The 14195-nt window shown below is 38.8% G+C and overlaps 1 protein-coding gene across 6 annotated transcripts; it reads left to right on the forward strand.

Annotated features, from left to right (window-relative positions):
- The first annotated feature begins 124 nt into the window (after positions 1–124).
- On the forward strand, positions 125–8650 carry zgc:63863 (uncharacterized protein LOC393372 homolog). Of its 6 annotated transcripts, none has more exons than XM_062048540.1 (10): positions 125–334; positions 508–562; positions 6427–6569; positions 6620–6718; positions 6826–7012; positions 7075–7176; positions 7345–7486; positions 7652–7836; positions 7913–8007; positions 8263–8650. In XM_062048540.1, the coding sequence occupies exons 1-10, from the start codon at positions 271–273 to the stop codon at positions 8442–8444; spliced, it is 1254 nt and encodes a 417-aa protein (XP_061904524.1). In that variant the 5' UTR covers positions 125–270; the 3' UTR covers positions 8445–8650. The 6 variants fall into 6 exon arrangements, with proteins under 6 accessions (XP_061904524.1, XP_061904525.1, XP_061904527.1 ...); XM_062048541.1 differs by having other exon boundaries at positions 8266–8650; XM_062048543.1 differs by having other exon boundaries at positions 126–334; positions 6638–6718.
- The last annotated feature ends 5545 nt before the right edge of the window (positions 8651–14195 follow it).

The following is a 14195-nucleotide window of genomic DNA, read 5'->3' on the forward strand; positions in this document are numbered from 1 at the left end:
TACAGCACAGTCAAGTTTGCTTGAGACCACATTCTGTCAACCGACCAATCATCTTCAACTTCTTAGTCACGTTCAGTTTTTGACCAATCGTCGCCAAGCCTCGTAGTTTTAAGTGTGTGTAGGTTGTGCCACTGTCAGCCTCAGCTGACGCGAAGTCTGGTAAGACGTAGAAGTGACGGTCGATGTCATGAATGATTTTACAAGCTGAATGAACTAGTGTTGGCCTGGAAACAACGACTTCTTTGTGCGGCAATGATATTTTAATAGGGAATGAAAAAGCCCAAGAGAAAGAAACTTAATAGCGTAGGAGTTGAGGTGTTACCTGTCGAGAGAGGTAAGTCAACCCAACAGTTTAGCTAGCAAGGTAAACATTTCTAGCTGTTTTCTCAGCCATTACATTAGCTTGTTTTTTTATAATGACATTGTATCTCATTCAAGTACTGTATAATTTAAGTTTGCTAGTGTCGCCTACGTGGCAGTCTCACATCTACCTACCTCCCTTAACAGATGTGAACTGTGGGAAAAAGCAGAAGTTGGCTGAGATACATCAGGCTTTGAACAGGTGAACATTGTGATGATGTGATCGATTTCATCTGGTAATCAAACAAAACCACACAATCAGCTGAACTTGTCAGAAGTTGATAGCTCTTTATAAAACATTAATACTGTCAGTGTTAATCTTTAAATCAATCAAACTTTATTAAATGTATATAACTGTTCGTACAGTTCATACATAACATACAAACCCTTTATTTATTAAATCCCAATTATTGAAATTCAACGATTTGGTGCATTATCAAACAGCTAAAATTATGTATAAAGCAAACTATAACCTGCTACCCAAGAATGTACAACAATTCTTCTCAACAAAAGAAGAGACATAACCTTAGAGGAAAATCTAATTTAAAACATTTGTATGCACATACAACACTTTTAAAACCTTTAGCATATCTGTATGTGGAATTAAATTATGGAATGGATTAACCAAATAAATCAAACAAAGCACCGATATGATTCAGTTTAAGTGACTTTTCAAACTACAAGTGTTCACAAAGTACACAGAACAAGAATTATGATGAACATCTTGAACCCTTTTTTTATTTTTATTGAGACAATGATTATTTATGTATTTAATATTTGTTTTCTTACTATTGTATGTAGGGCTGGGCGATATGGCCTTTTTTAAATATCGCAATATTTTAAGGCCATATCGCGATACACGATATATATCTCGATATTTTGCCTTAGCCTTGAATGAACACTTGATGCATATAATCACAGCAGTATGATGATTCTATGTGTCTACATTAAAACATTATTCTTCATACTGCATTAATATATGCTACTTTAAAACTTTCATGCAGAGAAGGAAATCACAACTAAAAAAATCACTATTTTTTTCATACGGCGTTGATCTGGAAATGTTTGCCTCGGCATTTTGATGGTGTGGGCGTGTGGCACCGAACGGAGATGTTGACATGCGGAGTAAGCACTCTTCATTCTCTAGCAGGTGACTTTTCAAATGATGCTACATATTAGCAGTAATGCTACTTTTTTTTAGCAACGCTTTTGCCCCACACTTGACAAATTACGGTTGTCTGTTCGACATATTCCCACTTGAAGCCAAACCACCGCCAGACGATGGACCCCCTGCTGTTTTTTGGGGGAATTAATTATTCCTTAATTTGTTACCAGATTCGCACCTTCTCTCTCTCGTATTACCACTCACACGGCTACGCTAGCATCACAGCTAACGTTACCCATGCTGCTACCTCTTTGCTGCGCGAGGGCATATACGTATGTGACGTATGTCGTGACAGTATGTGAAGTGTGTAAGAAGGTGCGCTTGTCTGTCTGTGAGAAGGAGACACAGGAAAGAGCGAGGAGAGCATGTAGTGTAATGCCAGCAGCTAAAAGCAACTGCGTGAGAACGTATACTCGAAAATCACGATATAGTCATTTTCTATATTGCACAGAGACAAACCCGCGATATATCGCATATATCGATATATCGCCCAGCTCTAATTGTATATTATTTATTTGTTCACTGTTCTGTTACAGAGAACAACAAAATTGGATAAAATTGCTATGGTATTAAAAGGGGTAGCATTAAATAAGCTCTGCTTCTTCCTACTCCTTTTTGGAAGTGCTGTAATGAAACACCTGGAAATGTGTAATTACATTGCATGTTCGAAATAAACTGAAACTGAACTGAACATGGGCACAAAGGGATTTACACCAAAAGTAAAAGAAGAGAAGAAAACACACACACAGCACTATTGTCAAAACACACAAAACACGGCTAAGGTTCCCGCGGGGTCTTAAAATGTCTTAAATCCAACTATTTGAATTTAAGGCCTTAAATGTCTACAATTCTCCTAAAATCTCAGAAAAGGTTTTAAATGAGAATTTGAAACGTCTTAAAATATATTAACGTTACTTATATTTAAAACATGCATAAACTTCAGTCTTGCTTTTAAATGTTTATATATTTTTGAGGGCGCTATATTGTAACTACAAAACGGAACCAAAGTACCTGTGCTGCCCCGGTCGGAATATATCACGCACCATCAGCTAGTGGGCTGCGTGCGCAGCATTGTGTTGTTACAGCTGAGCATAGCAGCGCAGAAAACTAAATAAAAGCCCACAGCAAAGCCGAATTACTTGCATAAGATGGGTGATTGAAAGTTCAACGATTTATGGCTCCGGTGGATGGAAACTATATAAAGTGTTTCGGACCCGGATGTGGAGGGAAGGGTTTGTAAACATTGCGGTGAAAGTGAATGGAATCATAATGTAAAAGTCAAAAATCCAGGATATGTCCATGTCCAAAAGATACTGAAACGCCACAAACACTTGCACAACTATACAAGGATGAACTTAACCCCCCAAAGGAGTGTTATGTGGGTAAAGTGGTGTCATTTTCCGAGGTAGATCAATACGAAATGTTTACTAGTGAAATCAAACTATTACATACAGTAAGCACACACTCGTTTCTCTGTGGTAGAAGTGTACTCACAACAGTAAAACTATAAAAAGAAAAGATAATTCTCATATTATTTCTATTATTTATTACAAAAAATTCAGGTCAGCTTTTCATGCCTAATTTCTTTCTGCAAGTTTATACAGCAACTGAAATTAAAAGCTATAAAGGTTGTGTGTTTTAAAATTTTTGATGGGGTGAGGAAAGCAAGCAAGATTTGCGAAATTCATCTTGTCACGCTTAAATAAAAACTAGTCCTTCTTTATTAAAATATGTTATCAAAAAAGTCACAAGAACAGCTAAAAATGTATTCATACATACCAGATACAAAATGAGCTGAGCAAATTTGAATGTTGTCCACACTATTCACATCTAAATTTTGTTTGCGGTTTGCAAGCCATAATCGCTTTCTTTCTTGTTAGACAATCGCTCTGTCTGCACTCTGTTTTTCACAACTTTGCGCAGATACAGTTAGGCCCAATCCCACCCCCTCACCCTACTTTTGAGCCCTATGCCTACGCTTTGCGCGTTCCCGTGAAGTGGTGTCCCAATGAGTCTTTGCATGTATGGGTAGTGGGCATAACGAGGAGTAGTGGGTGTATGAATCTAGCCCTTCAGAGTGAGGCATTTCAGATGCTGACACGCTCAGGTAGGGCCTGAGAAAAATGCACAATTTCTGCACAAGTTATATCAGTGTTTCCCATAAACTGCCAAGATACCTGTGGCGGTGGCTATGGGCGTGGTCACCATGACATCATTGAGTAATTTGCATAATTTACTACAATGATATGATTTTCTCTAAAAAGGCTAAAAAAAATGTATACTTACTAATTAATAACAGTTTTGTTTTAAACGTCCATCCATCCATCCATCCATTTTACAATATAATTACAACACTTTATGTACATATTTATATACAAATTTGAACAATAAGTTATTCACTGAAATATTTTTATTAATTGTGGTTCTTACAAAAAATATATCTTATAAAATATAACAGCTAAAATGTCTCTTAAAGCTCTGCCCCTTTAATTAGTGCATACTAAATAATTTAACTTTTGCCTACTACTACAACCATATTATTTACCAGCAACATAAAGTGAAACAGAGGCAGAGGTTGTCCTGCCACAGTCAGTAACAAATAAACAGAAAACAGTAGTGGTCAAATGCAAATAAGGTAACAAGAGAAGTATCCTACACTTCTCTTTTGTAAAGTAAATCTGAACAGCCTATATGGGCATCTACATCAACTATATGATTTGCCTGAGTGCCTGAGAAGCTGGACAGGACAAAAAAAAAAAAAATATTTTTTTAAATTTTTATTTTATTTGTGGCGGATGTAATTCTTTCGTGGCGGGCCGCCACAAATAAATGAATGTGTGGGAAACACTGTATATAATATATTACATGTTAGTTTGGAACATTAATTTGTAATGTTAGCCACGCTAGCTAAAGTTAGGCTAAAATACTAAATGATAATACTAAAATTCTAAAACTTTAAAGGTTGCAAATGTGAAAATATTAACGTTACATACCTTAAAAAAATTCAGAAGATACAACAGTCGTAGATGACGGCGTCTTCTCCGTGTAGTTCTTTGTTTATTCATCAACCGAAGCATGATGAATGTAAAAAAAACAAAAACAAAAACGAGCTCACCCGTTAAGTTCATTGCTATGTTTGTTGTCTAATTGTGGGATTATAGGATTGTACAGTACACCGCAACTAATAAACTACCACTCTTCTAATGAATTAAAAAAAGTTTTACTGCCTTTGGAAAACAACCGTAGTTATTTTTCATCCATATGTGCTGCCGTGCGGCGGTGACGTTGCTGAGTTGTGGAGCGGCGTGTTCGTGTGCCAAAACACACTGAGCACATAAAATCATAATGATCGTCCAAAAGAATGACAAAAAAACAGCAAGTCTACAGGTTAAGAAAAAGGCTGCGTGAAAGGCAATATGAAGGTATTTGGGCTTCAGAACTGTCAATAAATGTGATGCTTTGAACACGGAAGTACCGTGCTGCTTTAAAACATGCTTCACCATTACCACCGTTGCTTCAATTTTAGATAAACATTTAAATAACAAACATTCTGACCTGCACAAGGAGTTTAAAGGGTGGCAGGTAATATTGTTAACAGCTTCCCCAATGCACATATTCTGTAGATACGAGACATGCATACACCTGGTTGGCTTGTTGAAAGTTATTAGAGCAGTCCAAACCGCCCATGTAATGTAAAATAATGCAAGTTAATTGACTGAATTTTGTAACAAATTCCAACCGTTTCATTTGTGTTTTATCTTTAACAATGTGTGTTTTACATGCTACTTGTCTTATTTGTGTATTTTTAGCCTTGTTTTCACAGTTTGCTATGTATTTTATTTGTCTTAAAGCACAGCTCAATATTGGCAACCATAAATCATGAAGCATTCAATACAATGTCAATAAAGCTTTCTATTCTATTCTGACCTAATTCTAGATTGTGACAGGCTTTATCTATTATGTAAAATAAGTGGAAACTGTTGTTTGAGTGCAATAGTAAAAACCCAATGTGTTTAATGTGCCTTTTAATTTTAATTGCAATCTTTTTTAATTGTCAATTAGGTGCAATAAGAAACATGTTTAATCATACGTTTTATCATAAAGGTTCTGTTAAAATGAAGCCAATAATGACATTTTTTGTGGTCCAATCAAAAAGTATTGAAATACATAACGATATACATTTTGGTATCAAAATATTGGTGTCGGTAAGACTCTCGGTGGGATCTATGTGCAAACCTAACTATGTAGTCGTGTACGTCCCCGAACGTAAACTATGCAGTGACGTAGCGAGTGGTGTCCCAATTCCTAGGGAAGATTACAAAGCTCTCCCCCTTTTTACTTAATTTGGAGGGTGTAGTGGTAGTGGGTGAGGGGGTGTAGGGATTGGGCCTAATAGCGCTGTAGATGTCTTTATCTGTTTGCTCATTTCCGACAGCCGCAATACACTGCAAAAGTTGACCATTTAGATTTAGCAGAGATGCTAACAGTCTCTTTTACAGACAATGTATTGTTGTGCTTTCCTCTACCAGTGCTGACGTTCTGGTTGTTGTTACATGAAAGCACTTGATATTCCGTGCACACTGCACCTTCTGTATGAAATCTGGTATGGCAAATCTGAAAAATGCTGTTATGATGATTGCTGATATTTTTTCCAATTAGTTTAGTATAGAGAAGCTTTTGGTGTATTTAGTTGGTTTAACCATGTAATTTTCCAATGTGAAAGAACAGTGTTAATTATTAAATTTACAATTCATTCTGGCCCTCTGATTTTCCTTTGTCTCTGTACTTTTTTGTCCATATGAATGTTAAATCTTAAAATGTTTTAATTTGACTTGTTGACTTGCAGAGATCCTGTTGGTATAATAAGCGGTAATAAGCGTAAAGGCAATTTTTCTAAACAGTGTCTTTTTCAGTGATCCGGTGGATATTGAGACCCTCCAGAGGGCTGCCACCAGCAAAGGAGGACTGTTTACAGATGAACTGCGGAGAAGAGTGTGGCCTAAACTACTTAACATCAATGTATATGAACTGCCTTATAAACCTGGTTAGTACTTCACAGAATTATATGTAGATTTAAATAAATGCCATGCATAGTACAATATTGTATAACAGGGAGAGCTGGACGGGAGAACCAAAAGGACTACAACCAGATTGTCATGGATGTCAGGAGATCCATGAAGCGCTTCCCGAAATGTCTGTGTACTGTTTTTTTTTTTTTAAATCAATTTACAAAAAACAGCATGAGACCGATCCAGCAACCTCCAGAAATTGATTTCAGTTTGCGGTTTCTTCTTTCTAAGGTATGCTGTCTACAGAAAGAGATGTTCTACAAGAACAGCTCATTGACGTCATACTAGAGGTTTTAAGATGCAACCCCCAGCTGAACTACTACCAGGGCTACCACGACGTGGCGGTCACGCTGTTACTGGTTGTTGGTGAGCGGATGACCATCGCAATGCTGCACACCTTATCCAAATATCACCTCAGGTAGTAATTTATTTGTATGTTAAAAGAAAAACACTTCTCTTTACAATACAATAACTTTTTAGGGATTTCATGGACCCCACAATGGACAGCACCAAACATATTTTAAACTATTTGATGCCTTTATTGGAAGAAGTGGACAAGGAGCTTCATGACTTCATGATCAGGTGAAAAAAACATCAACGTAATGTGCATGATTGCCTCTAGAGGGCGGTAAATTGCTGACCTGGACGCACAGTCAAACCATTGCTTTGGTGTATTCACTATTTGTGTCCTTGTGTTTCTTCGGGTGTTTGCAGACATAACAGCACTGTTTTATTTGTGTTTTCTCTTAGAGCGGAGGTGGGGACCATCTTTGCTTTGTCCTGGCTCATCACGTGGTATGGACATGTCCTGTTGGAGCCCAAACTCACACTGAGACTCTTCGACTTCTTCTTGGCCTCTCACCCCATGATGCCCATCTACCTAGCTGCTACGGTAAGCATGTGAAATGCCGTTTGTTACATGATATATAGAATGTAGTTCATGCTTCTTCAATTGACTGGTTCACTCTTACATTTACTGTAGTGTGTGATCCATGTCTGACCTCACTGAGCAGCTTCATGGATGAAACGTCCTCCTCTTCCTCCTCCAACTCAACAGATCGTGTTGCACAGGGAGAAGGAGGTGAAGCAGACGGAATGTGACATGGCCATGGTGCACCACCTCCTCTCGCGCATCCCCCAGGACCTCCCATATGAGCGCCTCATCGGCCAGTCGCAGGAGCTGTTTGTCCGCTTCCCTCCCTCCTTGCTGGCCGAGCGGGCGGAGCTGCGGTCTCGTAAAAGGTGAGGAAGGTTAAAGGCCCTGCGTAAAGAAGCCTTCCTTGACTGACGCACAACTTTTTTATGTGTTCTTCCGCAGCCAATCAATGAGTAACTTCAAGACGTTTCAGCTTGCGACGCTCCACCAGAGACCAGACTCAGTACTCCAGCGCCTAACTACATCCTCCCAACAAGGTAATAATTCTCTCTAGTACTAAATAAAGTAGTCAAATAATTATCAGAGACCAGAGGCCAATCAATAACAAGTAAACAAATGCTGTAGACCATCCCATCAAGTGTAAATGTAAATATAGCAGATAAGGACAAAAAGGTGCATTATCCCTACCAGGTTCCTTTCAATGTATGCAATCTAAAATATGCTGCAGCATTCCCCCACTGGACAAACAATGTATTGCCATCACCCCCCCGCCCCCTGATTTGTGCTCGTAGCAGCTCGTCACTCAGGCTTGGATGAGGCTTTGCCCCGGGACGGAGGCCAGCGTTGGGGGAAGGGGAGCAGGATGGTGAAGATGGCCGTGTTGGGGCTGTCGGCGACGCTGGGAGCGGCAGTGTTCGCGGTGGCTCAGACAGCCTTGGACTGGGGACCCGATGTGTTGCTGCAGCTCTTCTGAGGCGACGCCGTATTCGTTTAAAGGATCTTAAGAGGCTTTTTCTCGTGTGAGGACTAGAAGCATATATATATCTTAAGAGGAAATTACTTTTATGGAAACAAAGGGGATTTTATTTTAAAGGGGAACTGCACTTTTTTTGGAATTTTGCCTTTTGTTCCCAATCAATATGAAAGACAAGATGACATACAGTATATATATATATATATATATATATATATATATATATATATATATATATATATATATATATATATATATATATATATATTTTTTTTTTTATAATTTTTTTTTAATGAATTCCAACTTCTAATTAAGCATACATAAAAGTCTGCTTAAAATGGAGCCAATAAGAGGTCCAAGTAAACAACCATTCAAAAAGCGCCAACAATACTCCATTTACATTTTACGACTTAAATATTAACCAAGTGTTAGTGATATTGTTATTACAAGCGCTAATGCTGACAAATTATAGCAGCGCTGTGATCACTAGCTAGTTTGGCTATGTTGACATCAATGGCTGGTGAGCTGCTCTCTCGCGTCAGAGCTCGTGGAAATATATTGTAGATCCTGAATATGCTGGCAGCACAGTGGTGCAGGGGTTAGTGCTCGTGCCTCACAAAAAGGACCTGGGTTGGATTCCTTGGCTCGAGGTCTCTCTGTATGGAGTTTCTCTCCGTGATTGCGTGGGTTCCTTTCTGGGTACTCCAGCTTCCTCCCACCTCCAAAGACATGCACAGACATGATAGGCTGATTGGCAACACTAAATTGTCCTTGTCTGTCTTGGCCGTGCAATGAGGTGGCGACTTGTCCAGGGTGTATCCTGCCTTCTGCCAAGTGCAGCTGGGGTAGGCTCTAGCCCTCCCCATGACCCCAAAAGGGACAGACAGTACAAAATTGAAGGATGGATGGATTGGATAAATAATGCCTTGCACCTTGATAGTAGAAGGAAGAAGACGTAATCCGACAAATTGGTCACTTTGACAGCCAATTTAGAGCCGGAAATTGCGAGAAAGACACGGAAAGATGCTTGGTTCCAACCCCCTTGGCAAGGATTGAGTCATTCTTCATCTGAACGGGAATTTAACAAGATTCTATAAGTCAGCATCCTTATGACAGCAGACATTGTATTGTAAGTTATGTTTTATTATGTTTATCTCTCATGAAGTCTGCAGTGATTAATAATCAGTGATGTTGTGGAAGAAAAAAGCGAACATTGTAATGCATTTTTTTAAATTAATGAGCCACGTATGCTCAAAATGAGCAAAATACGTAAATATTACGTTATTATAAGTGTGCCTTTTACTACATTAAAAAGATTAAAGTACCAATGATTGTCACACACACACTAGATGTGGTGAAATTTGTCCTCTGCATTTGACCCATCCCCTTGGGGAGCAGTGGGCATTACATACATACTTAACAGCATGTATGTAAAACTTTAATGGAGATGTTTTTCTAAGAGTTCTATAGGCAGAATAGAGTGACTCCCATAAGCTCTATTGTAAGCAGACTTTTGATCGCATATATTTACTATTAGGATGCATAAGTGCAGTTTCCCTTGAAGAAGTAGCTTAGTGGGACATGCTTTCAAATGCTTTACATTCAGGTTACAGTGCCACACTGTCGTCGGCATTACTCAGCTTTAGTCTATTATTACTGTGTGTGTGAGTGTGTGTGTGCACGCGCCTTTTAGAAATGAATTATATATTTAGGGTCCGCACAGGACCATTTCAAAAGGAATCCCAAAGGGAGTCCTTTTGCAATGGGACGAAAGGACCCTATTGAAATTGTAAGGTTTTATTATTCTTTATTATTATTCTTCCGCAGCTTTGCGGACTACTTTGCCCCCCTTAACATGCTTCAAAACTCACCAAATTCGCACACATAAAAAAACGCGAACAAAACTCTTTGGTAAAAAAACCAAACTCCAAAAATCACAATTGCTCTCTAGCGCCCCCTAGGAAGAAAACTGCCTCTAGCTCCCAGTACGAATGTCGTAGAAAATGAAACAAAAAGCTCTATGTAGGTCTTACTTAGACCTACTTTTCATGAATTTATTTCTTCGGGCAAAAATTAACAGGAAGTTGGCAATTCCCCGTTCAAGACTAAAAATGACTAAAAACACTCATTTTTGCTTTTTGACCTGTAATTTGACCCCCTTAAAATACTTCAAAACTCCCCAAACTTCTCACACACATCGGGACTGGTGGAAATTGCGATCTATAAAAAAAAAAACGAACCCCAAAACTCAAAATTGCGCTCTACATAATTTTTGAATAAAACAGAGTCAAGACTAAAAATGACTAAAAACACTCATTTTTGCTTTTTGACCTGTAATTTGACCGCCTTAAAATACTTCAAAACTCACCAAACTTCTCACACACATCGGGACTGGTGGAAATTGCGATCTAAAAAAAAAACCGAACCCCAAAACTCAAAATTGCGCTCTACATAATTTTTGAATAAAACAAAGACAAAACTGCTCCCCAGAGGAAAACTCAGACAAAACTGCTTGTAACTTCCGGTAGGAACATCTTAGAGACATGAAACAAAAACCTCTACGTAGGTCTCACCTAGACCTATATTTCATAGATTGACATCCTTCAGCAAAAATCAACAGGAAGTTTGCTATTCCTCCTTCAAAACTAAATTTTTGTTACAACCGGTCACCAAACATCAAACGTTATCTCCTCTGAGCGCGTTTGTCGTTTCGGCTTCAAACTGCTACAGGAGAGAGATTGAACCCTTCTGATTAAAAGTTTTTACGAGCCTTCAAAGACCCACAGCACTAAAGTTGCTCCGCTGCTGTGATTTTACGCGCCGTCAAAGAAAACAACCACTGTGCCGCGACACCTAGGAAAAAGACACAGACACAACTTCCTTTAACTCCCAGTACGAATATCGTAGAGACACGAAACAAAAACCTCTATGTAGGTCTCACTCAGGACTACCACTGGACAAAAGTATTGGGACACCTAGGACTAGCACCTGCCAAAATGCGGACCCGGCCAACGCTGCTTGCAGCTTTAATTTAGTTTAATTTTTGTAATGCGCTCTGCAGCTGTATTTTGAAGCCAAAAAGTGCCTCTGGCCAAAGCAATAAGAGAAATTATTTAAGAGCTCAAAGCTTCTTGTTGTGAGGAGAGGTGCAGAGATGACAAAAATCCAGGCGCTATTTATTGCTACAGGTGTCAGTGAGATACTGTATGTACACAAAGCAACCATGCTGCAATTTTGCACATGTGCGATAGAGGCATTGAAGTATTTATATATTTTTGCTGATCAATCGGGGAAATACACCCAAGCAGCCTTATGCAGGCATGCACCTGAAAGGCTGGTTTTAAATGAGTGTCATATGTCACAAGCATTTGTGTCGCACGCTGTTTTTACCAAATGTAATGGGAAAAAATTATTATTTGTGTTTATTTGTGGAAAAATAACTACACACTCACTATCTGTCCAAGGTACTTTATTAGAATATAATTGTGGCGTTTCAGAACTTAAAATGAATCAATAAAACAGACAAGGCAAAGCATGTTAGCGCGTTTGCCGACTTTGCGATGAAATATTTATTGGCTTTTTATGAGCACGCGACCCAACTGCATCTGTTAGCACGACTTGCGGCACAGCGCGGTCCTCCCTCGTATCACCCCTCTCGTCAGGCTAATGGCCAGCATGTGTCATTGATTTAAAGTCGCTGTGCAACGTGTGAACCCTCACAAGTGTTTTAAGTGCAGCTCATCAAAACAAACGCAACAAAATAAAAACACCAGAGGGTTAAAAGGTTAGCTCAACCTAGACGTGTACGTCTCCAGGGCAGCTGGAGGCAATCAGAGCAGGGTTGCTGAGCTGAGTAATTAACAATCCAGTCAATCTGTCGCTCTTATTACTTAGCTAGTTAAGAGGCCTGGACTAGAACTGAGACTTTTATTGTTGATCACTTTTTAATTAGACCATCAATGAATCAAAGCTTGTTTGCTGGTCCGTAATCAGTTTGTGCGTCACTGGCCTGTTTTTTGTGTGCCATGGTGCTCTTGTTGCCTGCTTGATAACTTGTATTTATTGTAACAATCTGGCAATTAAAAGGATCTTGTTGCATTGCATTGAGCCATAAACAATATTATGGCTCAATGCAATGCAACAAGATCCTTGGCATTCATGTAAACCTTTTTTAGTTTAAGTTTATGCTGTATAAATGTTAGTTTTATCTCCACCACAAATATAAATACACCTTTAGCTTGCATTTAATTTGCTACTTGATGTGCCTTTACATGTATCACAATTAGGGCTGCATGATATTGTCAATTTCCTTCCTGGAAACTCAATTTTCAAATACAATTTAGATAGTTTTGACAACCAGGTGGTGCTGACGTCATGTCATCTGTAATTAAATAGGCGAATGAAAATAATAAAAAAATTTTTAAAAAAGCTAAAGAAATGTTATACATATTTAAAGACAAATCTTACTGTGTTCATTATCAGTATTTCCTAAATTTCTCATTACTTTAGGCCTTTTTTCTGTATTTTGAAAATGTTGTAAAATTGTTCTTTATTTTATTTGTACACACAATGTGCCACGAATCTTTAAAACAGCCGTTTTTGAAAACGACTTTACATATTTTACCAAAGGGGCAAAGTGTTTCCAAACGCTGCAAGCTTTTAGATAGGGATGTGAATCTAACAACACACGATTCAATTTGATTCTGATTAGATTCTCGATTCAAACCGGTTCTCACAGTATATTATCAGGTATATAAATTATAATAACACCTTTTTATAAATGGGTTACAGGTTACAAATGCTCCTCTTGGCTGCTGACGTGCAGTATGATGTATACACATAGAGCCTGTAAATCAGGGTGGCCCGAAATGGGGACCAGGGGTTCAAATTTGGCCCGCTGAGTTGTTTTGTTTGGTCCACTAAAAGATGGCTGTGACAGTCTCTCACTGTCGGGGTTCCATGGACCACCACCTGCCTCGCTGTCGGTCTGCCGGCCACGCCTCCCCACAATGGCTTCCCAAATTCAATAGTTACTGATATTGACCTCTTTTAAGTTCACACAAACATTGATGGCACATACACAAGGCTGATAACTATGCCGTGATCATGACTATCGCCACTACCTTTTGTATATAAAGGTATGGGGCTTACCTCCTCACCCATGGTGCTGCTGAAAGATTTAAATCTATCTATTCATTGGGAACCCAAGCAGTCACAAGGAGAACATGCAAACTCCACACAGAAAGACTCCAACCCTGGGAATCAAACCGAGGACCTTCGCGGTGCACATTTTCACTTTGGCCCGTGGAGGCAAAAAGGCTTGGCAACCCAGCTTGTAAAAAAAACAATTTTTGAAAGTAGTTTCTTGAAAATTTTAATCGATTCAGATACGTAATACAAGTTGTGATTCGGATGTGAATTTTTTCGCTGGAGGTTTTCTGCACGCTTTGCACAGCAGTGGTAATCTCCGCTCAAGCTTGCGCAGCGAACACTTCAAGTGCTTTTAATGACCACTTCTATTTGATTACCGAAAAAGTGCAGTACGGATGTGGAAGGAGACATTTTAATCAAGATAATTTATGGTCATACTGTTTTGTTGCAAAAAAGAGGCTGCTTTTTTGCCAAGTGAAGTTAAAGGCCTACTGAAATGAATTTTTATTTATTTAAATGGGGATAGCAGATCCATTCTATGTGTCATACTTGATCATTTCGCGATATTGCCATATTTTTGCTGAAAGGATTTAGTATAGA

Source organism: Entelurus aequoreus, linkage group LG05, assembly GCF_033978785.1.
Source record: "Entelurus aequoreus isolate RoL-2023_Sb linkage group LG05, RoL_Eaeq_v1.1, whole genome shotgun sequence".
In the NCBI taxonomy this organism is placed as follows: domain Eukaryota; kingdom Metazoa; phylum Chordata; class Actinopteri; order Syngnathiformes; family Syngnathidae; genus Entelurus; species Entelurus aequoreus.